The sequence below is a fragment of the Cucumis sativus genome, chromosome 6 (genome assembly GCF_000004075.3).
Source record: "Cucumis sativus cultivar 9930 chromosome 6, Cucumber_9930_V3, whole genome shotgun sequence".
NCBI classification, from domain to species: Eukaryota; Viridiplantae; Streptophyta; class Magnoliopsida; order Cucurbitales; family Cucurbitaceae; genus Cucumis; species Cucumis sativus.
This window is the reverse complement of record NC_026660.2, coordinates 22,888,440-22,911,781: the sequence shown is the minus strand read 5'-3', so window position 1 is coordinate 22,911,781 and position 23,342 is coordinate 22,888,440. Positions and strand designations below refer to the sequence as shown.

The 23,342-nt window shown below is 32.4% G+C and overlaps 4 protein-coding genes across 13 annotated transcripts; 1 reads left to right on the top strand and 3 right to left on the bottom strand.

Moving 5' to 3' along the window:
* Window positions 1-4,820: 4,820 nt before the first annotated feature.
* Window positions 4,821-5,298, bottom strand: LOC105435882. Its single transcript, XM_011659360.2, has one exon. It carries the CDS (start codon window positions 5,234-5,236, stop codon window positions 5,006-5,008), a length of 231 nt encoding a protein of 76 aa, XP_011657662.1. The 5' UTR covers window positions 5,237-5,298; the 3' UTR covers window positions 4,821-5,005.
* Window positions 5,299-7,267: 1,969 nt separating this feature from the next.
* Window positions 7,268-12,461, bottom strand: LOC116401678 (RNA polymerase sigma factor sigF, chloroplastic). The gene is made up of 9 exons (XM_031886639.1): window positions 12,068-12,461; window positions 11,206-11,327; window positions 10,497-10,621; window positions 10,182-10,388; window positions 9,850-10,096; window positions 9,517-9,747; window positions 8,882-9,022; window positions 8,472-8,672; window positions 7,268-7,892 (listed from the first exon to the last, which is right to left on the bottom strand). Exons 1-9 carry the CDS (start codon window positions 12,192-12,194, stop codon window positions 7,605-7,607), a joined length of 1,689 nt encoding a protein of 562 aa, XP_031742499.1. The 5' UTR covers window positions 12,195-12,461; the 3' UTR covers window positions 7,268-7,604.
* A 1,285-nt stretch (window positions 12,462-13,746) lies between these two features.
* On the top strand, window positions 13,747-15,098 carry LOC101220759 (transcription factor TCP11). Its single transcript, XM_004143219.3, has one exon. It carries the CDS (start codon window positions 14,292-14,294, stop codon window positions 14,913-14,915), a length of 624 nt encoding a protein of 207 aa, XP_004143267.1. The 5' UTR covers window positions 13,747-14,291; the 3' UTR covers window positions 14,916-15,098.
* Window positions 15,091-20,172, bottom strand: LOC101220515 (OVARIAN TUMOR DOMAIN-containing deubiquitinating enzyme 12). Of its 10 annotated transcripts, none has more exons than XR_004217209.1 (13): window positions 19,999-20,171; window positions 19,110-19,520; window positions 18,875-19,014; window positions 18,238-18,311; window positions 18,001-18,055; window positions 17,838-17,912; window positions 17,654-17,727; window positions 17,510-17,558; window positions 16,986-17,070; window positions 16,430-16,486; window positions 16,147-16,232; window positions 15,946-16,046; window positions 15,130-15,240 (listed from the first exon to the last, which is right to left on the bottom strand). XR_004217209.1 is itself a non-coding variant. In XM_031886643.1 (12 exons), exons 2-11 carry the CDS (start codon window positions 19,450-19,452, stop codon window positions 16,162-16,164), a joined length of 1,023 nt encoding a protein of 340 aa, XP_031742503.1. In that variant the 5' UTR covers window positions 19,453-19,520; window positions 19,999-20,172; the 3' UTR covers window positions 15,091-15,240; window positions 16,147-16,161. The 10 variants fall into 10 exon arrangements, 4 of the variants coding, with proteins under 4 accessions (XP_031742503.1, XP_031742502.1, XP_031742501.1 ...); XR_004217207.1 differs by having other exon boundaries at window positions 16,147-16,244; window positions 19,999-20,170; XR_004217206.1 differs by having other exon boundaries at window positions 15,091-15,240; window positions 15,946-16,244; window positions 19,999-20,170.
* Between the last annotated feature and the right edge of the window lie 3,170 nt (window positions 20,173-23,342).

Here is a 23,342-nt window from a genome sequence, read left to right as displayed (position 1 = left end):
GCTGTTTAACTTTTATTACTTAGAAGCTATATTATATGAGATAATTACAATATATATATACACAAAAAACTTTAAAAAAAATGTACTTATCGTGATCAAATTCGAACTTAAATTCAATTTAGCTATATTTTGTAAATCTTTACATTTATTTTTTATATTTGAAAATGTATCGATTTTTAAATGATTTTCTCTAATATCCTTCCTCAGTTTTTTATTTTTTAAAAATGTGATGTCACATTATATCAAATTTGATCCATATAGGATGAAAATCTCATGCTTTCTCTTGCAATACGATTGCAATGGAAAATTTGGTTAAACAAATAGATATGAGGAAGAAAATGCCAACTTTTTTTTTCTTTCCTTTTATTAAAGAAAAAAATATGGTAATCCTTAAAATGATATTATAATATTTTCAACCTTATTATTATAAATACAAGGAATATACTTTTATAACTATTTATACTGAGAGATCACTTTTTTTTTTAATAGATGAGATTTGAATATAGATGTAATAATAAGTCTGAGAGTGTGCATGACCATCACACCTTCTAAAAAATCATAAATATAAATGGCAAAAAGTATTTTATAAAAAAATCATAAAACTCAACTTCTAATTAAAAATGGAGACAACAATTTTGTTATTTAAGATAATTTTTTTTGGTTGATATCTCTCTTTTTATACCCTAAGCTGAATGAAAAAAGTTAAAAGGAAAAAGAGTGGTAGGAAGTAGGGGACATGTTGAGTTGGCAATTGGCAGTGAAATATGTGATTGTGCACAAAAACAAATTAACTTTTTATTTTTTATTTTTTTATTTTATAGATTTAAAAAAAAAGAAGAGGAAGAAGAAATGAATGAAACAAGTTTCATTAAGAGAGTACCATAATGGTAACAAATACACATCAAATCATGTCATATACCAATTGGTTATCATTATGATGGGTTATGGGAGCCACATCATTTGATCATCATATTATATATAAAACTTACCTTTAAATTTTCTATTCATTTCACATTCTTTGTCTCCCACCACCTTTTCTTTTCTCCACCACTTTTCTTCTTTTTCTCCTTATTGGACTTCCCCTTTTTTCTTTTTAATTTTTTGAAATTTCTTTCTTCCATTTTAATCATTGCAATTTCAAATGTTCTTGTACTTTTTTTTAGTACATCATCTTAATTAATCTAGTTTTTGAAAGTCATTTGATTAGATAATCCCACTAGTTTTTAGGCAAAGAAACATAATTTTAATATATATATTTTTTAAGTTTATAATGAAAAGTGTTAATTAAAGACAATAAGTTATAAAAAATTTACAATATTAATATAGTTCCTCCATTTTTCTTCATCCCGAACGGATTTTAACTTTGATAGAGCAATAGACCTTTCAAATAATATTCTACTTTCGAAACTTTACTACGCATCTTTATTCAACATTCGAGGATTATTTCTAAAGACATGTTTAAGTTATAAACATGACTAGCTCTAAATATAATACCGCTTGTTAGGACAACATATCCTCTAAATATCTTCACAATATAATGATATATATTGTCCATTTTAGAAATACATCTTCATTTATCTAAACAACGTGGGACTTGAATCGCATTTCTAATAACATCGTCTAAATTAATTAATCCGATATAAAAATTTCAAATAGTTAATATAATCCTATTTTAATTTGTTTATTTTTTAAAACTAAAAAACAGTTTTCCCCTATTCACCTTAAATTTTTACTATTTCTATCCCCAACCAATGTCTAGTTGAAATGGTAAAAGAGTAATGAGAAATTGAGACCCATCATTTATTATATAATATATAATATATATAATGGGTCATCTTTTGCATTTATCACATTACAAACCTATACATACACACACATATATATATTTAACCTTTTCTTGTATTGATGGAGATAATATTATTTTGTGTGATGAAATGAAGAATCAAATTCTATATTCAATAAACATTTAAATACGGCAATTATATATAATAATTAAGAAAAGTTGATGGTTCAACTATATAGTTTTCTTGAATTATTCAACTATGTTTTTATTATGATTATATATATAGATAGATAGATAATTAAAAGGTGATTGAAGAAAAGGAAGGGAAGAGGTGAAAAAGTATTTGGGAGGAGAGGAAAGAGGAGAGGAGAGGGCCGCACGAGGGGTCTCTGAAAAGTCAGAACAACCTGCAGATGCTATCCCTACTCACTCACTCACTCACCTCTCCTTCTCTTCTTTTTCCCTTTTCTATTTCTTTCACTTCTTTTCTCTTTTCTCTTTTCTCTTTTCTCTTTCCTCCCAACGATTCTACTTGTCGGACTCTTCAATCCATTGCAAATCATACACACTTTTTTAATTATATATATGTAGATGTGATGATTTGAGTTTGTTTGATGAAGTTTAGTTTAAGTTGTTGTAGATGAATTTGGATTCGATACAATTATGCGGAACATTAGAAAGAGATAAGGTAAGATAAGAACACTAAATTAGATTTTTTATCTAATTTGTTAGGATTAAGAAAATCATATCACATATATACGAGAACGTTTGCCTTAATTTGAATTTTGAATTTTGATCATTTGATCATCATTATTTACATGTTCTCTTTTTTCTTGTTATAAATTTACTATTGTAAAATCGAAATGAGAATAATGTATGGCTTTACCACATCATATGTCTTTGTATTTGTATTGGGTATAAATGATTTAATAATTAAAATGAAACTTTTCAAACTTTGACACGTTTTGATATTTTAATATTTTGGTTTTTTTTTTTTTTCATTATTGTTATTCATTTACAGCAAAATCATTATCATTTTACAATGGGAATTAAGGTAAGCACACACAAGAAATTAAGTCCCGTTATATAATTACTTACATTTAGGATATCTAAACTCATATCGACCTGACACTTACTTATTTGTGTGTTAGGTTAAATCTTTTCAATTTTTCCTATTTCGATCCATAATCCTTTTTATACTTTTCTTTTTTTCATATTGCGAATATGTCAAATATGTAAGTAATTAGTGGTATCATAAATGGCTATTAGACATCAATCAAAGGGTTATCATAGGACTATTATTCAACTTTTAAATTCGTTATTTTTGCAATTTAGAAAATATAGTGACATGAACTCTATTATCAGAATTTTTTATGCATGTACTTTTCAAGCTTCTCTTTTTCTACAATGACAATAATACAAAAATATTTTTTAAAAATAAAAACCAAAGTAAATAAATTTAAAATGCTAGGGAGATGAGATCTCTTATAAAATAATTTCTTCTCGTGGATGTATTGGAATTTTTAATTTTAGTTAAATTAATATTTACTTTGACTATAAAAAAATGCTACCAATTTCTAACTTAAAATAGTTCCGTTGAAGTAGCATAATTTAGCTAGCTAAAATATGTGCTATCAACAATCGATTGACAGAGCTCGAAATTTCATCTTCATGTTTAATCAAAATATATATGTATGTATGTATGAGAGACATACAACAAAAGAAGTTAAGAAATAAAAGATCAAAACTAGATTCAACAAAGGCTTAAATTTCAAATGAAAAGGGAATCAATTATTTCAAAACAAGTTAAGAATTAGATCATCGACAACCATCATAACAAACATAACGTCACAAACAATAGGAATAATTTTGATACGATGATCGTTTAGTATTGTCGCATCAAAGTTTAGCTTAAAAGATGTTCGAGGAGAAGGGAGATGGACAAGACAATGCTATACATGAAGTGGAGGATACAAAAGTGAATCAAAGTTATTATACAATTGAAGAAAAAGAAAAAGAAAAAGCAAAAAAAGAGAAAGAAAAAGAATGGGGTTTTTGACAAGACAATGTTTTTATATTAAATTAGGAGAGCAAAGAAAATAATACAACAATGGGTGCTTCTTCTTGTCTCATGTTTCCTTAGCAAAAGGCCCCTACTGATTAGATTGTCTGAATTGACAAATCATTTCCCATTTTTACAACTTTCTTCTAATCTTTAATCAACTCATTCGTGGCTTTAATCTTTCATTAGAGGACTATATAATCATACTATATAATTCAATTCACATATACATTATTATTGTTATTGTTATTGTTATTGAAGTGGCAAACTGAAGTTAGGCTATAACTGTATATTCTCTTTGGTTGTTTTGATTTAAATAGAAAGTTGTACTTCTATCCACTTCTTTTTCGTTAATCAAATTCTAAATTATTTTCTAGCGAGATGATGGTACTTTTTTACGAACTTTAGACCAGTGACTGAGTGAAAAATTGTAATTTTTTCTATCATGGTTTCGAAGATATTGTATTAAAAATGAAGTTGGATTTGAATTGTAATAATAAAATCACCTATAGATCTTGAAATTCAATGGGTTCAATCTTTTTAAGATATCATGAATACAGTTTTTCACGTGTAAATCATGCATGTTGGATGATATGACAAAAAAAGAATTTGAAGATTCACATCATTTAAATTTACAATTGTATGACGTGACAAAAAAGAAGTTGCACGTTCAAAAAATATAAACTCACGACCTCTAATTAAGCAATTCTATGGACGTAAGTAACATTTTAGGTCAAAATTTTTATTTCTTCCGTAAAGTGCTTTAAACCAAAGAGAATGTTATGGTCGTTCTTAACTAACCGAATATTTTTTATTTGTGAATATGAATATCCTTCAAGTGGTTTGAGTATTTACTTTAAATCAAAAGATAAAAAGAATTCAAACCTCGGAGTCCTTCGATTCCAGAAGAGAAGAGAAGAGAAAAATTCCCCTCTGCGGTTTAGTGTAGAGTTGAAGGAAAGAAACAGTGAAGAATAAAGAGGGAAAAGAAACCCATTTATTCATTAGTTACATTATTGATCATAAGAGAAAGAGAGAGAGAATTGTTATTAATTAAAAAAGAAGAAAAGGGGAAGAGAGTTTAATTGGTTTTTATGAACAAAAATGAAGAAAAAAAGCAGACCGGGGGCGGGGGTTGCGGCGGCGGGTGAGGAAATCGATCAAGGGCGGTCGGGACGGTCATGGGAGCAGAGAAGCAAAGCAACACAGCGGCGGAGAATGTAGAATTTAGTGCGCTGTTTCTTAACCAAATTGCTACATTTTTGGCCGAAAGATGAAGATGAAGAATTTGGATACTCTTCACCTATTTCTATTTTACTCAAATTGCTTGAATTTGAATTTGAATTTTTCCTCCCACTGCTCTTCTTTTCTTTCTTCACTCCTCCTTCCATTCAAGACACCTACTCTTTACTCTTTTTTTCTCCTTTCTCTCTACTTTTTTTTTTATAAATATAAGATTTAAATACTACTTCCATTCTTTTAGTTTACTTTGATCTTTCTACTTTTTTTTTACTTTCATACTCGTACTTTGAAAAAGTGATTACTTTCGTCTGTTTCACTCTTCTCATAATTGAATTAAAACAATCACTTTCATAAGTGAAAAAACAAAAATGAAAGTAAAAAAGTGTTTGGTTCAACAGTAAATAACACCAACTTTCACTTTTAAAAAATAAAGAACTTAGTTTAACGATGATTGACATGACTTCTCAACGAAAAAAAATAATAGGTTTGACTTTTTCATCGCATGAATTTTTGTAGTTCTTTGTATTAAAAAAAATATCAAAATGAATTAAATTTAAAAGTAACAAAGAAGATCGAAATGAATATTTTGAAAACAACGAACAAAATGTTGAAGTGGTATTTTTATATTTAAACAAACTAAAATCAAACTCATCAATTAATAAATATTTAAATTCACTCTCTACTCCTCATCCCAATTTTGGTGTTTTATATTCAAATATTCAAAACCAAGTTTATTGTAATATACACAAAAACAAAATAACAGATGGATTGTGTGTGTAATTTGAGTGTTGATAAATGGGAACCCACCATTTCATGAACAACCCACCACATGAAACAAATAATAATAGGCCAATCTTCTGCCACACCCTCTCCCCCTCTTTTTTCACCTCATTTTCTAGTGGTAATTTTGTGCATTTTGGATCTTTCTTTCTCTTTAAATATATGGGTGGGAGACTTTTCCTTTTTAATAATTAGATACATACTCCTTATTATTTTAAAGATTGATATCCATAAGCATTTTGATGAGTATTAGATGGAAAAACATGAAGAATAAATAGTACTACCAAATTTTGTCGAGTATTCCATTTCTAATGATATGTTATGTTAGGACGACAATCTTAGGACCTAATATCTATGAATGTCCCAATGTGTTTTTAAATAGAGAGAGAAAAGGGAATCAATTTTAATATGCAAAATTGTAGTATTGTAGATAAAGTTATAGACTTTCGTGGCACAAAAATCGTTCAAAATTTCAATAGTCCTTTGCCCCTTGTGATATTGAAAATTTTAAAATATTCAAAATTAATAAAAATATCATATTCAATAAATGTGATTTGAATAAAAAGAAATGGTTAAAGAAAGGAGAAATGATATCTATTCGTCCATTAATGAATTCAATGTACAATGGAGGAATTTCATATTCATATTCATAATTCATGTACCTTAAAAATCATTCATTAGCCAAAGTAAAGAATGAGATACAATCATTAATATTATAAAATGGGCAATATTTCGATGCGTCCATCCATTGCATTTTCTTTAATTTTTTTAAAATAAAAAATTTGTCAAATGATAATTTGTGATTGATCCCTAGATGAGATTCTATTAAAAAAAATGGAAGCAATCCCACGTCATTTTTACATAAATCTAATGTGCAAATTTAAAAATTCAAAACTTTTAATCCTATAAAAATGGTATAAAGTAGGTGAAGCACATATATATATATATATAGTATTTACGCAAGAAAAAAAAGTTGGAGAGTGGTGTTAAAATGGGGCCTGCCATGTGGTGAGCCAGCATGAGTTGGTCTTTTTGATCTTAGGAAAGCCCTTTTGAATGATGGGTCTCCATCTTTCACAATCCATACAATCATTTCTTCTAACTTGGTTTTCCTTTAAAAGATTGTATTATTTATTTATTTATGATGCTACAATTTTTATTCTACATCTTTATGTTTTTTTTCTCTTTATGATATTTATAAAAAAATCTCTCCTAACAATACTTTTCACTAATTTTTCTCTACCAAAATGAAAGTGAGGCAAAGCATTTGGAATCTAAGCTTGATCCCATCCATCAGTCAAACAAAAAGAAGGTGAAGAACAAGATTTCCATTTCTTAAATAGAATGACTATCTAAATCTGAGCAAGCCGGGGGAGAAATTTTTTATCGATATGATACAGTTCCGGGAAAAAGTATTGTTTCTTCATTTTCATTGAATATCATATCTGGAATGAATTAAAAGATACACTTTAAGATGTCAGCATATTTCATCAGTATCAATTGCTAAGCATCTTAGAAGAGCAGTACCAGGTTGTACTACACCTAAAAAAAATACAAATGAGCTTCATATACACACAATACATAGCTGTTGGAACTTACAAAAGTTATTGTTTGTTTCTGGCAGAGTTTCTGAAAGAGACCTTCCAACTGCCCAAAACTACAGCTTCTGATATATGGAAGATGAAATGTTCAGATCAAGTTGATGCATATAATACAAAAGGCAATGATCATATGATTTCAAGTCAGTAAATCGGCATATGCGCCGAGTCCTTGGCTGTTGCAGCATCGTTTAAGCTTGTATAAGGCTCGGTTTTCAAGCTGTCGTACCCTCTCCTTGGACAAACCAAACATGTTGCCAATTTCCAACAGTGTCTTCTCTCTACCATCTTCAATACCAAATCGTAGTCTGATTATCCGTCTCTCTTTTGGACTGAGAATGCTAAGGAGATTCCGAATGTGCCTTCGCATAAGTTCCCTTTCCACACTGACATCCGGTGTGTCAACTTCAGAGTCTGCAGTTATTTCCTGTAATACAATTCAGAATGCATTCTCAGATTATGGTTTGGTATGATGTTAGAGTGAATCTATCATATGCATTTATGGATCGACTCTCTCTATCTAACGCGCCTGGTAAAATCATGAATGTATCTATGCATTTTCTGTGTTTTCATTATTAAAGGGTAGCAACTAGTTCTAAATTATATTTCCAAATGATACCAGCAAAGCAACTTATAATCATTGTCCAGTGACAAACTAATACCAACCCTTGGGCAACAGACAAAATGATGGAACTTAGCAATATGGATTTTTCAATAATAGGTATATATTTCTCTGATCTCTATTCCTGACGTCTTTCACATTTAACACGGCTTCCCTGTCGATAATTACCATTATAAAGTGAATTTCATTAGTAACCAGCATTTAGCAAAGCCGCAAGGTTGAATAAGTGTTCCACTTCTCTGAACCACATTAGCAATCTTTGTGAAAGGTAAGAATCTAAAATCTTACATTCAATAAGCAGTATGTTTAAAGTCATACCCTATCTTTGTTCAATTTTCTGTCCTATTTTGTTGGTTAAAAGTCAAGAGACGAAGTGATAGATACCTGAAAAGTGGTTTCTTGGTCAGCCCATACAGGTTGCTGCAAGGAACGTGGGATTCTCGACATAAACATTAACTTATCAAATCTCTCCACTGTAATTCCAACACGTGCTGCTAACTCTTCTTTAGATGGCTTATAATTCCCTGCTCGAACAAAATAATTTTTCGCCTCTGTCACCTTTCCAAGGAGGGCATATACATTTTCCTGCAAATGTCAACGCAAATCTTCTCTACTTGTTACCTTTGTAAGAAAACCAGTTAAGCACGAAAAAAAGGACAACATAATAAAGAGAAAAGAAGAGCGTTAAGTGGACAATAAAATTTAATCTTTTTTTTTTTTATAAGAGACAACAATAAAATTTAATCTTTATATTTCTTCAAGAATGAACCCAAAGACCAAAGAACAGTCATTACCGGTAAGCGAATTGTTCTGGAGTGTTGGAATATTGCCTTAGTAATTGAATGCCTAATCCACCAATAAGCATAAGAGCCAAAGCGGCAACCAGCTTGTGGTTTGAACTTTTCTACGCTCTTCATAAGTCCCAAGCTTCCTACCTAAAACAATATAAAGAAATGAACCAAAAAATTTCAGCAGCCCATTCATGAATCCCAACATATTAGATAGGGATTATATTCCAAATAGAAAACGCAAACGTTGAAATAAGAAACTAGAACTCTGAACCAAATCCCTTGGCTCAAATAGCTTAATATTAAGAGGTTTGTATAGTTCCTGTTTAGAGCAGGACTCCACTTAAGGGTTTCAGCCATACAATAGAAGGAACAAGAAAATGAAAAATGTTAAATAAGATAGACAGGCAGACAGACGGCTGGATAAACCAGAAAACAAGAGGTTTCTAAAACCAACAAGAAAATGAAAAATGTCTAACATAAGCACGATGCCTGAAGCAGAAGGTTTGAGAAATACATGTCTAGCACTGCTCAGTACGCGTGTGTCCAGTGGCCTACAAACTTTTTTCAATTCATCTACTGACTGGAAAGAGAGTAAAGACTTTGCACCACAGATGCATGCCTCATATTCAGAGCATAACCTGCAATAAGTCGTGAAGGCTGAGACCACGACCCTGATATTGTTTAGCGATGTGAACTACCATTCGCAAATTTGCATTAATCAGCTTTTCACGACTGGTTTGAAAGACGTGAAGCTGTGACTGTAAGTGTTGACAAGTAATCCCTAAAGCTTCAGCCCATTCAACTAAAGTTGGTTCACGGTCAAACTGAGATTGAAGTCTAGCTTTCACGTTGTCCAGTATCATTAAATCCTGTTAAAAGGTTACTTGATCAAGAATCATCTGCAATAATCCTGATGAGTAGAAGCCGTATGACAACTGAAAATGGAAAATAGATAGCCTTCACAAGCATACCTGGATTTGGACTATCAACTCAGACTCTTCTTGAGCTGTTAAAAGCTTCTTTGTTTCAGGACCCCATAAGAACAGTCGTAGAGGATCATTAGGATCAAACTTTTCACTTGTTTTTCTCCGTGAATCTTTTCCCCTAAAATTAGAAATCTCATCAATAGTTGTTACGTGTTTTGGCACCTTTCTCTTCTTAGATCGTCTATCTTGCAGTCTAGTTGACCTTACAGTTCTCCCCTCCTTGCTTAGAGAACTAATCAATGAATATATGGAAATATGAGCAAGAATACAGTTGCAATGAGACTATATTACCATAAGAATAGAAAAATATAACTTACTCATCAAGAGAACTATAGTCCAGACTAGTACCAACTAATTCAGTCTCGTCAACTAATAATGCTGCTTGTTTTGAAGCTGACAAAGCTTTCTTGGCAAGGGCAATGACATTCTCAGGTTCATCTTTAACAAGCATCTCCCCAGCAGCATTATAGGATTCTTTTTCGATTGATGAGATCTTATATTCCTCCATTTGTACGGGTGGCCATCTGCAAAATAATTGTATTTACTCAATATAAAAGAAAGGATACAGACAAGGGTTGTCATCTATGTATTGATAAAAAAGAGTCAGGAGAAGGAAGTTTAGTTCATCTTACGATGATAATAAACCAGGCCACTCAACCGCTTGATGCTTAAGTTCCCAGATCAGATGGTCATGATCATCTCGACTGCCTTCATCGATTGGAACACTCCTCTCGATCAGCCTCCTTTCTAGAGTCATCTTCACAATGGGCATCAAATGAACTATTAATTAGAATTCCAAAATGCAGGTATGCACACACAGATACATATAATGATATAAAGACTTAACTATGTATAATTGTGAGTGTATATGAGAGGGAGTGAGAGATAGAGCATGTGTCCAAATGGAAACTGGTCATTAGCGCTGACATACAGTTATAGTCAGAGTATCGGTATGCTCAGTGAAAAAGACTTTACACATTTTAACAGAAAAATCACAATAGAGCTGTTAAGACAATAAAGGAGTTATCCTTAAAAAGATACATGGAATATCAACCAGAGTTTGCTTGGTGCAACTAGAGACATGTTTGGAATGACTTGCTATGCACTAAGAAACACTTTTTTAGTACTTAAAAAGTTGTTCCAAAGAGGCTCTTAGACAAGATACACTTTGGTTAGAACAATAAGGAGTGTGTGTCCTAAAATTCCATACAACCATTCACAAATAAAAGTCAATGCACAAGAAAGAATTTCATGTTACTGAGAAAATCTCAAAATGGTAATATAGTCCTATGTACAATAAAATAATCTAATTTAAATGCATAAGTTTACAATAATTCTAACCTGGGATGATCTATCATCCTTGAGTATTTGCGATTGAGGTCTACACTCATGGTGCTGTTCTTGTGAAAGAAATGAGGTTGAAAAGTATCGAGCAGGAGACGCTTGCTCAGGAAACATATAAACTGCAGGATTTATAACAAACATGTACCTGAGTAGATGTAGCATTTCTAGCTATACGTGAATGTAAATGTAGAAAATTAATTAAATGTTAAATCACCAGTTGGCCTAAAATTTAAAGCCAATGGATGAAGGTAAATTGAATATCATGTCATCTAAACTCCCCCTCACTGGGCTTGAAATATGAAAAAAAAAAAAAACCAAATAAATAGAAATCAATTAATTTCAACCCTTCAACCGCATTCTTTCATATCATGATAAATCATTGATCGACCCAAATGTTTAAATTAATGGGTGAAAGGTAAATTTAATATTATATCATCTAACAGAAAAATCAACATTGATTGATGACTCTTATAAGCATTTTTCCAATTAAAAATAAATTTCAAAATTTTGTGGTGTTGAGTTACATCCTCCAAAATTCAAAAATAATAAAAGAGCACTTGGAGTATCCATAGAGGAAAAAGCAACAAAAGCTTCTCCTAAAAATAAATCACTCTAGAAAGGGAAATAAATGAATTAACAAGCCCAACGAGGCCTCATTTCTGATAACATCCTACATAGTCAAATTCCCACAATTTGAACGAGAAATTGCCATTTGAAGCGGAATAAAATCAAACTATGACAAACCCATCTCGAAATACTTAAACCAGAACACTCTGAGTTTCACACTTAAGCTAAATGCAACAGGAAAAAACCCATAGAAAGCACAAAAATGAGCGAAATATAAAACTACAAATACTACCTGAAGAAGAAGAAGAGGAGGAGGAGGGAGAAGCAGCAGAAGAACAAGAAGGAGCAAGGAAACTTCTCGGGTGGCATCTTGAAATGAAGGGCGATGAAGAAGAGAGCAAATTGAGTCCAGCTTCCATAGTAAAATCTCACAGTTCCTAATGAAGTAATACAAAGGCTAAGAGTCTCTCCTCACATGAAAGTGTCCTGGGGGACTGTTCACTGAGAAATTTACTGGCGTTCAATCACTTTAAAGCATCTGGGTCCTCATTTTCTGCAGATTCGTTCAAAGGGATTTGGGGAGAAATGGGCTTCGGTGGGATTTTTAGATAAAGAAGATGTTCTTCAGTAGTTTGGCAGAGTAATTCACACCTCAGAATCGGTACTTGATATTTTCAAATGGATCAGGTTTCGGTTATATATGCAAACTTCAGGAATTTCTTGTATTTTAATTTCTTTATGCAAGAAATGATTGGGGGATTCTTGTCTCTTCAGCTGTTGCTGGGTCGGTTGATTGATATATAAGCGAGGCCCAATAGCTTTCAAGTCCAGGCCCATCCATTGTTCTCTTTTTGGAATTTATGATTTATTTATTTTAATTCATCAAAGGTTACAATTTTATTTTTAAATTTTGAGTATTACTTTTAGTCCTCAATTTCAATATTTACTAGTCAAAACCTTGAGAACAAATATATATCTCTCTTTTTTTTTTTTTTTTGTCCAAAATACAAACTTTGCCCAATAAACTTTTCGTACACTTTTTGAAATTATAGTCTATCATATAAAAGAGCATTTTTAATATAAAAAACATATTTACATATCGATTTGGACAACAAATTTCAACGATAGTATCTAGTTTGAGCGTAAATTTTTGTAGCATTATTTTTTGTATCATCAAAAAGACCTCATACTAATTGAGATAACGGTTTTTACTAATCATTTCCTTTCCTAACCAATATGAGACTTTGTTTGCACGCCTAACATATATATCTAACCAATATGAGACTTTGTTTGCACACCTAACATATATATCTTTTTTTTTTCTCACTTGATAACCAAATAAATAATATAAGAATCTATCGAACTAAATCAAATATAAGAATGACAAAAGAATCAAGTTGTAGGACACAAAATTGACCATGGACTATTGAGTAGAATTGAAACGAACACAGTTTCATGGGGATTTTTAATATTTAGCCTACAAATATCGTTGGCTGTTATAACAAGAGAAATATAATTTTATTTAAGAAATGAAACTTAGTGCTAGAATATGAGATTTAACTTGTCAATTACAGGTAATTAAGCTTTTTCCTCACTTTCTATCTTCTATAATTTAGTTAATTATCTTAAAATATTTATATATTTGCATTTACCAGACACGAGGCTTAGGAAATTTTCTATTGGAAGCAAAATTTGTTGCCATCTTCGTTTCTTGTCACATTCAAAGAAAGCATATCAAGATGACACGAGAAGAAGACTACCTTTCAACTTTTAGTTTCTAAAAACGTTCTTTGCTTTTAAAATGGGAGACCAAATAAAATGGGGTGTTTTTATCCTTTAAAATTAACATGGTAATAAAATGACACTTGCAAAAATATCAATTAAAAAATAATGAGAAACAAACAACTTTTTGTTGTTTTTTAAAATAAAAAAGCAACGATGGGGGAGGAATAGCAATCAATGTAAGTAAGAGGAATGATAATAAAGAATGTAAATAGAGGAATGAGAATTTAGAAAACACGAACTGTATATTTGGATGAGTGGACTAAACATTCAATCCAAAAAATCTAGGGTTTTCCTGATTTTGTTAAAGTACTACAGAATCCTAACAAGAACTGAAGTAGTTCAAGAAACCAAAATATAGAAAGAATAACGGGTCGTAATTTAAACCAATAGAATAAGAGTATAATATGGGAAGTAATCGATCGGGCCCACTTTTGTGCGGGTTCATGGGCCCAAAGAGTAAATTGGACCCCACCTCACAACCGATCCATGCGTCCCCACTCCGTTCCCGGGGGAGGGAGACTGTGTTATGTATGTGTGTGCGCACTTCTTTTTCATTTTTAAATTTGTTAATTCCTCATCGGTTTCTCCCTCTGTTCATTCCTCACCAGTCAGCTCTCAGCTCTCTTCTCAAACCCTAAAATCTTCCTCCGATTGAAACCCTCGAAACTACCTTCTCTTCTCCCCTTTCTCTCCTTCCTCTTCTCAATCCAAAGCACAGTTTTTTTTCAACTATGGGATCCGACATCGTTCTACACAAATTCCCCTCTTCTTCCGACCCCCATTCTCAGCCCCCCACCGCTTCTCACTCTGTCGTCGGCAGTAACTCCTCTCCGGTCACCATCACGCGCCAATCCCTCCTCCCTCGCAAGTCAAATACCCCCTTATCCTCCTCTTCTTCCAAGGATCGCCACATCAAGGTCAACGGAAGAGGGCGCCGCGTCCGTATGCCCGCCCTCTGTGCTGCTCGCATCTTTCAGTTAACGCGTGAACTTGGTCATCGTTCCGAGGGTGAAACCATCGAGTGGCTTCTCCGTCAGGCTGAACCTTCCATCATTGCCGCCACGGGTACTGGTACAGTTCCTTCTGGTCCGATCTCCACTGTCTCCTCTGCTATGGCTTCTTCCGGTCGGTCTGTTTCTTGTAGGGTTCAGCCAGTGACGGTGGGCGGCAGTGGACAGGGGATGTTCGCTATGCCACCGCCTAGTTGCCGTCTGGATTTATGCCAGCCGGTCGGGATGGAGTACTCTGCTGCTGGGAATGATTACCGCCACATGCCGTTCACAGCGCTGTTGTTGCAGCCGTCGACGGCGGAGGAGACGGAGGAGAGACAGGAGGAGGAGGTTTTTAGAGAATAATGGAAAATTGAAAGGATCAAAACAGACACAGATAGGAGTCTAAAATTGCAGTATGGAGATTTTTTTTACCCTTTTTTCAGCTCTTCTTCGTACTCCTTCCTCTCGTCCTGTTCATGACTGGAATTTGTAAAGGGAAGAAGAAACTGTAAAACCTTCTACTGCTATGGAAATTCGATTTTTTTCCCCCTTTTCTTTTCGTTTACATTTAAATATCTTCTCTGTCTTCTGATTGAATGGACCCACCATTATCAACATGGTCTTATGAGTTCCCAATCATTAGATTTTTCAGTGGGGTATGGAATTGGGGACAGAATCAGGAACATTCCTAGGATTGGAAATTAAAATATAATAATTATTTACTTTGTCAACTAAAATAATTAAAAAACTGTAAAAGAAAGGAACTTTTCAGATCAGGATGGGTTGAGATTTTAAACATCAAATACTTTCTGTGAAGATAATCTTCCATCCTTATGAAAGAAAGAACCAAATCCTTTAGGGAATACCACTTTTGTTATGTTATTCTGTTGCTGGCTTTGGTCAACAAAGAGAGATAGAAGTATACAATTGAAGTAAAGTGTACTAATACTCGAATGAAAACAATCCTTACCAATGGATGGAGAACAGGAAGAAAATGGAAGAGCATACAATATCAAGATGGTGGAGTCAATCAGAACTGATGCAGCATAGACGAAATTTACAATTCTTGAAAGAGCTATGAAGCTGGAAGGATTTGTAAGTTGTATTCCTAAGGTACATATCTAATATAATTATCTAAACGGTCATAGAAATGGTAGCTAATATGCGGCTAGTTCATATAATTATGTTCAGAAACGCAGAAGAATAAGATGCAAAAATGCTGCATTTAGAAAAACTATGTATTAGGAATGGAACTATAATAAGGTAAGTCCAAGTTTGTGCAGCAAAGCACAAAGCAAGGGTCACAATAAAGTGCAAGAGGAAGAGACCTGTTAATAAATTTTATTGATCTATTTTATATAAAATTGTAAATAAGATCCAGAGCAGAACAGACCGAGTTTCTGTGGTTACAAATTGAAAAGATTGAAGTCCAATCATTGAAATCAGTATGAATGTTCTGGAATCTTCCCTCGAATTCTTTGTTCGTATAATAAACTGCAGACGGAGTTATTGAAAAAAATAATCTTCTTGAAATTTATAGAAAACCACTGAGTATCTAAGTGTAAGATGCAGTAGAGGTTAGGGCTTATTGCACCTTTTGCCCGGAGTTTTAATGCTTGTTTCCAAAAATCCACCATTTCCTCCTCTTTCTTGAGTCATTTGATGATTGCTCATCTGCAACTGAGGAAACACCTGAATGAACGTGGGACTGAGTTATGGACTAATAGTCATGGCATTAATAATTGCGGTTAATTTTAAACACTGAAGAATCAATATTGAAGCTAAACCAATGAAGTTGACAAGGAGCTCGGTGCAATTCAAGAAATTTAACATAAGGTAATTTTAGGTTCACTATGGATAGAAAGTAAAGTAATTACCTCCTTGAGGATAGATTGAATTGTAATGCACCTCTGCCCAAAAGCTCAGGAAAATGACTGCATGTTCACAAAAGACCACATGTGAAGTTATTTGCAAACAAAATCACATACATGAGACATTGATTCGATATTCTATTGATCAATAGAAATTTTAAAAATGGAGGACAATAGGAGCAAATCGATAAAGTTAATGTTGGAAACTGCCTCTTTTTGTTGTAAAAACGGATTTGCTTTTGGTTTATTCACAAGAGATAATGGTCTCGCAGTATACAGAATACGATAAATGAGTCCAAAAAGAACTGGAAAACAGTGCATGAATCCTGTGGAAAGGAAAAAAAACAGATGGACGAAGGAGGAGAAAATGAAAGTATTATATATGCAGGTGAAAGATTAACTACATAAAGAAAAAAGGAGTGCACTGCACTAAATATGGCCATTCCAAATAAATCAGCCAAAGAATGAGTCATGAGTCATGGAAAGGCCATAACCGTGTAGAAAGAACCAAAAAACTTAAAAGATACACGGGTTAATATAAAAATCAAAGTTAAGAATTTACCTTGCTTTTTCTTCTGAAAATTAGGGAGAATCTCAATACAACAGGTTTCCTTAAAAGAAGTCATAACAAATATTTTGACGCCATACTGCAGCGTAAAACAGGCATAAGTCACGATTAGCTCCACTCATAGTCTTTGTTGGAGGCTGGGGGGTGAATAGTCAGTTTTTATAAACCATAAGAAAAATATAAATTTTTACATCTTCAATCAATCTAAAAATTTCATTCTAGTAATCTACATCATAAGCAGAACATTGTTACGCTTCCCAAGATGCATAATACAATGGCCATTTAACTTGAATTATAATAAAAAAATAAGCAAATGAAAATAAAATGGCTGAACTAGCAGCGTTCAAATCACTGTCACAAGTTTGCTTAATTGGCATTTCAGATATTAACATTCTTATTTCTCAGAAATTTGGGTTCACTGCATGAAAGAACAACATAAATATTTTAAACTTCCAAGTTCCAACACTATATTAAGAAAACAATTCGAAGCCCGAGACAATGTGTTGCAATGACCATACCCAATCTGCAGCTGCCTGTAGTGTTACATGATCACCCCACTCACCACTCCTAAAAAATTTCGAATTTAGAATATGAATTATCCAAACAAGACAAGAAAATGCGGTTAAAAATGATTAAAAAAGAAGAAGAAGTTCAAACGATACATGGACATCTTTTCCAAATAATCATCATATGGCATGGGAACGTATCCCTCGTAAATCTCCCGATGTGATTTGAGCTGGTATGAAAGAAAAAAAGAAAATGAGAAGAGAGTTCCATGTTACATGGGTTATAATCCAATACATACGAAAATATACAAGTGTAAAGCTCTAAGAAACAATGACAAACCTGACTCACAACATTTTCTCTCACCAACTTGTGGCGATCAGAGGTTCCAAATAGTTGATCTGATAAAGCACGGAACTGAGAATTGAAAACTGATATGAGTGTGTCATTGTCAATTCAAACTGTTCAATTGTGACCAGATCCGCATGCCTGAGAAACTACTGACCTGACAATTACCATCCCCTTTCACCTTGCGTTCAACAAAATCATATACCTTCAACCTAAGATTGAAAAGGCAGCGGACAGTTGTAACGATCGATACCCAAAATTCAATGTCAAAAATCATGCTCCAAGGGAAAAGACACCAAACAGCAGACTAAAAATGGTAAAAGGAACAATAGACTACAGATTCAGCCATATCAAATAACTATCCAGATAGACTACAGAGTTTTCCAGATATTACCTATCCAGCAACCTTTGATGATCTGAAGTTACTTCATCAATTGAAGGAATCTCACCATTAATTCTTGGGACATGCTGCACACATGACATAAGAAGTTGTAAGGCAACTTTGTAGTAGGCAGACATGCAGAGATAATTATCATGGGTCCCACATACTTATGTTAGCACAGAAATTGGAGAAGTATATCGGCTTTTGCAACTGTACAGTTTCAAAAGATCCCTTGCTTCGCTTTCAAAAGATTAAGTAAATAGTGAACAAAAAATGCGGACATAAACAAGTCAATGGTTCACAGAGAAAGCATCTACCAAATGTACAATACCCCTAAGGTTCCAGTAACCATTCTGGACTGACAAAAAATGCACAAATGATGAAAGAATAGTACAATATCTTCCAAAATTTCCAAAAAAAAAACCTACGCAAATAATTACAAAATACTTTCCAATCATGAGGAAAACAATTCCATATTCTAAGCAGATATAGAGTATTCCTAGATGTCAGCAGTCACAAGTCCTGCAAAAAAGGATCCTCCATAATAAATTTATCAGCCTAGGAGGTAAATATTAATTCACGCAATGAATCTATAATTTACTTCAAGTGCTCTGCCAACATAAAAAGATGAGACTATAGAAAATCTCACAGGTGCTGGAATCATTTGATCCATTCTCCAATCTACTTGATTATCATGCCCATATGGATAATAATTATCCCCTTGACCTGGACTAGAGCATGAACTAGAAGGCTCCACAGTTTCAACTTCATCTTCAACAGAATCATTTTCTGCAGATAATAAACATTTCACGCACCATGTAAGGATAACCGTCCTGATCCCAGATATATAGAGAAACAAAAAGGTGGCCAGTATTAGCAAGAACCTGAACTGTAGTTCCTTGAGGAGGGATTGTTCCAACCAAGCGCAAACTTCGATGCTTGGGACGGATCTTCTACATTTGAATATCCTGAGGCCTCCGCAATCTCTAATTGGGAAAACTCCTCCTGAAGAGTGTGTGCAATAATTTCGTCGTTCTCCACATTGTTAACCTCATTATTGTAATTATTTCCATAATAATGCTCATAGAAATTGACATCATGTTGTGCCGTGTCAGGCAAGTACTCGGTACTGTACGGCATGTCCCCATTTGAGTCCCCATTTGAGTCCCCATTGAAAAAACGAAGACCCCAACGAATCGCATCAGAATCATAATCGTTCATGACCATCTTCTCGTAGCAACTACACAAGTTAAAGGTAGTTTCACCACCTCCACCAGAGACCTCTGAAATCTCACCTACAACGGATAGAGTGAACTACTGATAATTACAAACACTAAACGACACCAATAATCAAGAAACACAAAGTTCCCGTTCATGTCTGGAAAGTGGAAATTAGTAATTACTTATCGAACTGTACCTTCTAACATCTAAGTTCAATAAATAAATAACAAACAGCGAACATATTTGACATTGATCTAACAACAAAAACCTCTAAGCATCTATATCTACAGATGCCGATAAAAAAAACCATGCAATTACAAGCCAATCCATACCTTCCAAGAGTCGATGAATTTGAATCAAACAAAAAACAACAAACTCGTATAAACAACAAGAAGAAGACAAAGAAAACTGAAAAACGTACAGAAGAACGATTAAAACTTCATCACAGAAAAAGAAGAAAACCTTAAAACAATGGCTGGTAGTGGATCAATGAATCAATTGCATATTGGAATGAAAATCGTTGTGACATTAAGCATAAAGAAAAACACTCACCGGCAGTTGAATCAAAGGCGAAAGCGATCAAGAAGGTTTAAGGATGAAGCTTCCTATCGAAGAAATGTGTGAGAAAAAGAAGAGAAAGTCGCGGAGGACTGCACATTTAAAGAAGCATAGGCAGCAGCATACGGATGCAATTGATGACGACGACAATTTTTTCTTTTGTAAAAAGGCACATTTCATGCCCTTTATATACAGTTACCGCGCGGTTGAGGTGTTGTCAAAATGACCATCTCGTCCCTTTATTATATTTTTGAAAATCGAATTTCTTACTTTAAAGTTAAAAATATAAATGATACGTTAATAATTGAGGCTCCAAAACATTGAAAATAAATACTATTTTATAATTTTGTAGGCAATAAAATTATGTGATAATTTTCACAACAGTTGAAAAAAAAAATTCAGGCTATAAAATAAATTGTAATAATAAGTAATAACCAATTAAAGAGACCCACTCTATTGATGCACATTTACATGCCTAGTTATTATGAATAATTCATCTTACAATTATTGATATTTGTTTCTCGAGAAAAATGAATTTGAGGCTTCCATAAATGTGAGGAATAAGATTGGATTATAAATTTGGGATTTGAACTAGTGTCGGTGTTTATTTGATTTCTAAAATTTTGAAATAACATACATTAGCAGCAAAAATTTTAGGCATCGAATAGAAATCAATTTATTTTAAAGCATTTTGAAAGTCGCAATGCCATTAATCAATTTTGGAAACGGTGTGTATTAATCTTCATGTAGAAACCAGGGCAGTCCATTCATGGAAGAAATGGCAGTGTTAATATATACTAACAAATATACTAAACAAAACATTGTATTCTTTCACAATTCTCAAAAGAAATTGAGCATTCATGTTGTGTTAAGCTACACATACTGTTCAAGTCAATTCTTGAGTTGATGAGTTACTTAACAGTATCAAATATTATGGTGTTTTAGGTATATCTTCGACCAATTACATGGTCGTTTATTTATGATAGTAATGTATCTCAAGACTCATAATTGTTTGTATTAAATTTTCGAAATCATTGAGTTCATACTCTTCGGTTGTAACAATACCTACCATTTTAAGGGTGCAATTGATGTTTAAGTTCATCACCAACTCAATTATTCAACAATTTCTCTTTGAAACGTCAATTTGAAAAAGTAAACGATTTCAAATTCAATCACTTTGAGAGTCTTGCAAAAGTCATTCAGAAGTCTTGTATAAGTCTTTCATGAGTCTTTCAAGGTTCTCCATGTGACTCTTAATTTATCTAGAGGTGTTGCAAGGGTCTTTCATGGTACTCTAATGTCCATATGTGACTCCTAGGTCGTTTTTATGAATACTACTACGCTCTCTTATGAGTTCTTCAAGCTCCATGGGTGGTATTTGACTTTTTTTTTTTTATGAATTCTTTTTAAGCTACACATAAGTTCTTCAAATACTTAGGTTCTCCCTCCTAAGTCCTTTAATTTGAACTCTATTAGATTCTCTGAGTCTTTTAAGTTCTACCTGTACGTCTTTAAGCTCGCTAGTAAATTAAACCTCTTTATTTCTAAACTCGAATTTGACCCATCTCATTAAATCCACTCAATAATAAGATATAATTATAATCATTTTCAAAGTTGGATGGTTTATTTGTCATTGGATAATTTTTGAATTAAAAAAGTATATAACAATTTCAAATAGGTTGAAGGAAGAGGTGCCCATTGGCCATTCACTATGACGAAGAAACAACCAAAGACTTGATGTTCTTAAAGAGGCAAACGACTACGTTTTCATGAATTTGTTTGGTGTACACACGTGTGAACCAAGGATAAATGAGTACGGTTTTGACACGTGCGACATGCAGCGTGATCCATTGAATAATCTCCTTTCTTTTTCTTTTTCTTTTTTATTTTTTATAATTTAAATGGTCCATTGAAGAATTGCTTTTTCAAAAAACATTACACATTCTTAAATTATTATAAACTTTGTAATACAACTGTCTATTGTTTTCCTAGTATGACGTGGCAATGACGAAGCATTTCGATTCGTGAAAGTTTTGCCATTATTATTATTATTAATTATTTTTATAATTGATGAAATTCTAAATGATCATTAATATTACAACCTCTCTTTATGATCATTAATCACTAAAAGTACAAACTTAAAATTATGATAATAAGATTTATGTTACTGTAATTTCTAAATTATAAAACATAAAAATAATAAATTTAAAAGCGAATAATCTTCTAATAATTTTTTATAGTCGTTTGATATGTCTAATTAATTGTCATATTTATTATATTTGTAATATGCAAAATAGAGGTGTATGATATACTTTTTTTTTCCTTTAAATTTTGTTGTCATTTGATGTAGTTTTTCTAACCTAAATCCATGTTTTTAAGGTCATATTTGATGATATTAGAAAATTGTATACTATTTTTGAAGAACAACTAAATTAATTTAGATCACGTGAAGTAAAAAATTTAAATTTAAAATTTTATTTTTGTAATAGTTGTACAATAAAAATTGATTTAAATGATATATATTAAAAAGTTAAATAAAATGAAAGCCACTTTGAAAAGTGGATTTATGAGAGAAAGCAATGGATGAAGTTTCGCTTATATACTCTTCAAAGCCATCGAATTTGGATAAATTTAACAATTTGAGCACAATTGACGGAATTTGACGTGGACTAATTAATGGAATTTTATGATGAAAAGAGGATTATATATATATATATAGATGATATTACAACTTGGCATAGCTTTATTATTTTTATGATATATATATATATATAGTAATTAGATACTAAAATTGGAATCTTAGGAAAAGACAATGTTAATGTGTAAAATAAGTTAGCATGTGGGCTTATACCATCTGCTTCCCTTTTTTGTCACATATCAAATGTGGAAAGGCAAGAAGTCATAGTTTCTTTTTTTTCCTATGGTCCAATGAAATGGTGCTTGTAAGAATAGGCAAAATACTTGTACAACTTTAACAAGCAAAGTTCTTTAACCTATCTCTCTCTCTCTTTCTCTATCTTTCTCTCATAAATGGATGTTGATTGTTAACAAGAGAATGATGTGTCATAAATCAATGAATGTTGTCTAAGTGGGGGATTGTATGTGAATAATGATTCAATGGAGTGAATGAATAACGAAATAAATTGTATTATTTTAGTTTTATTAGATAACTTGAGGATCTGATTTGCTGGTTATGTCGATCTTTGTTTTTTAAAATAAGTCTTTCTTTTTCTTATGCTAGTATGATTTACATTTTTATTAAATATAATAATTGAATTCTGATTTAAATTTAATAACAAAAACAACTTTTTTGAAAGTTTTTCTTTTTTAAATTTTCA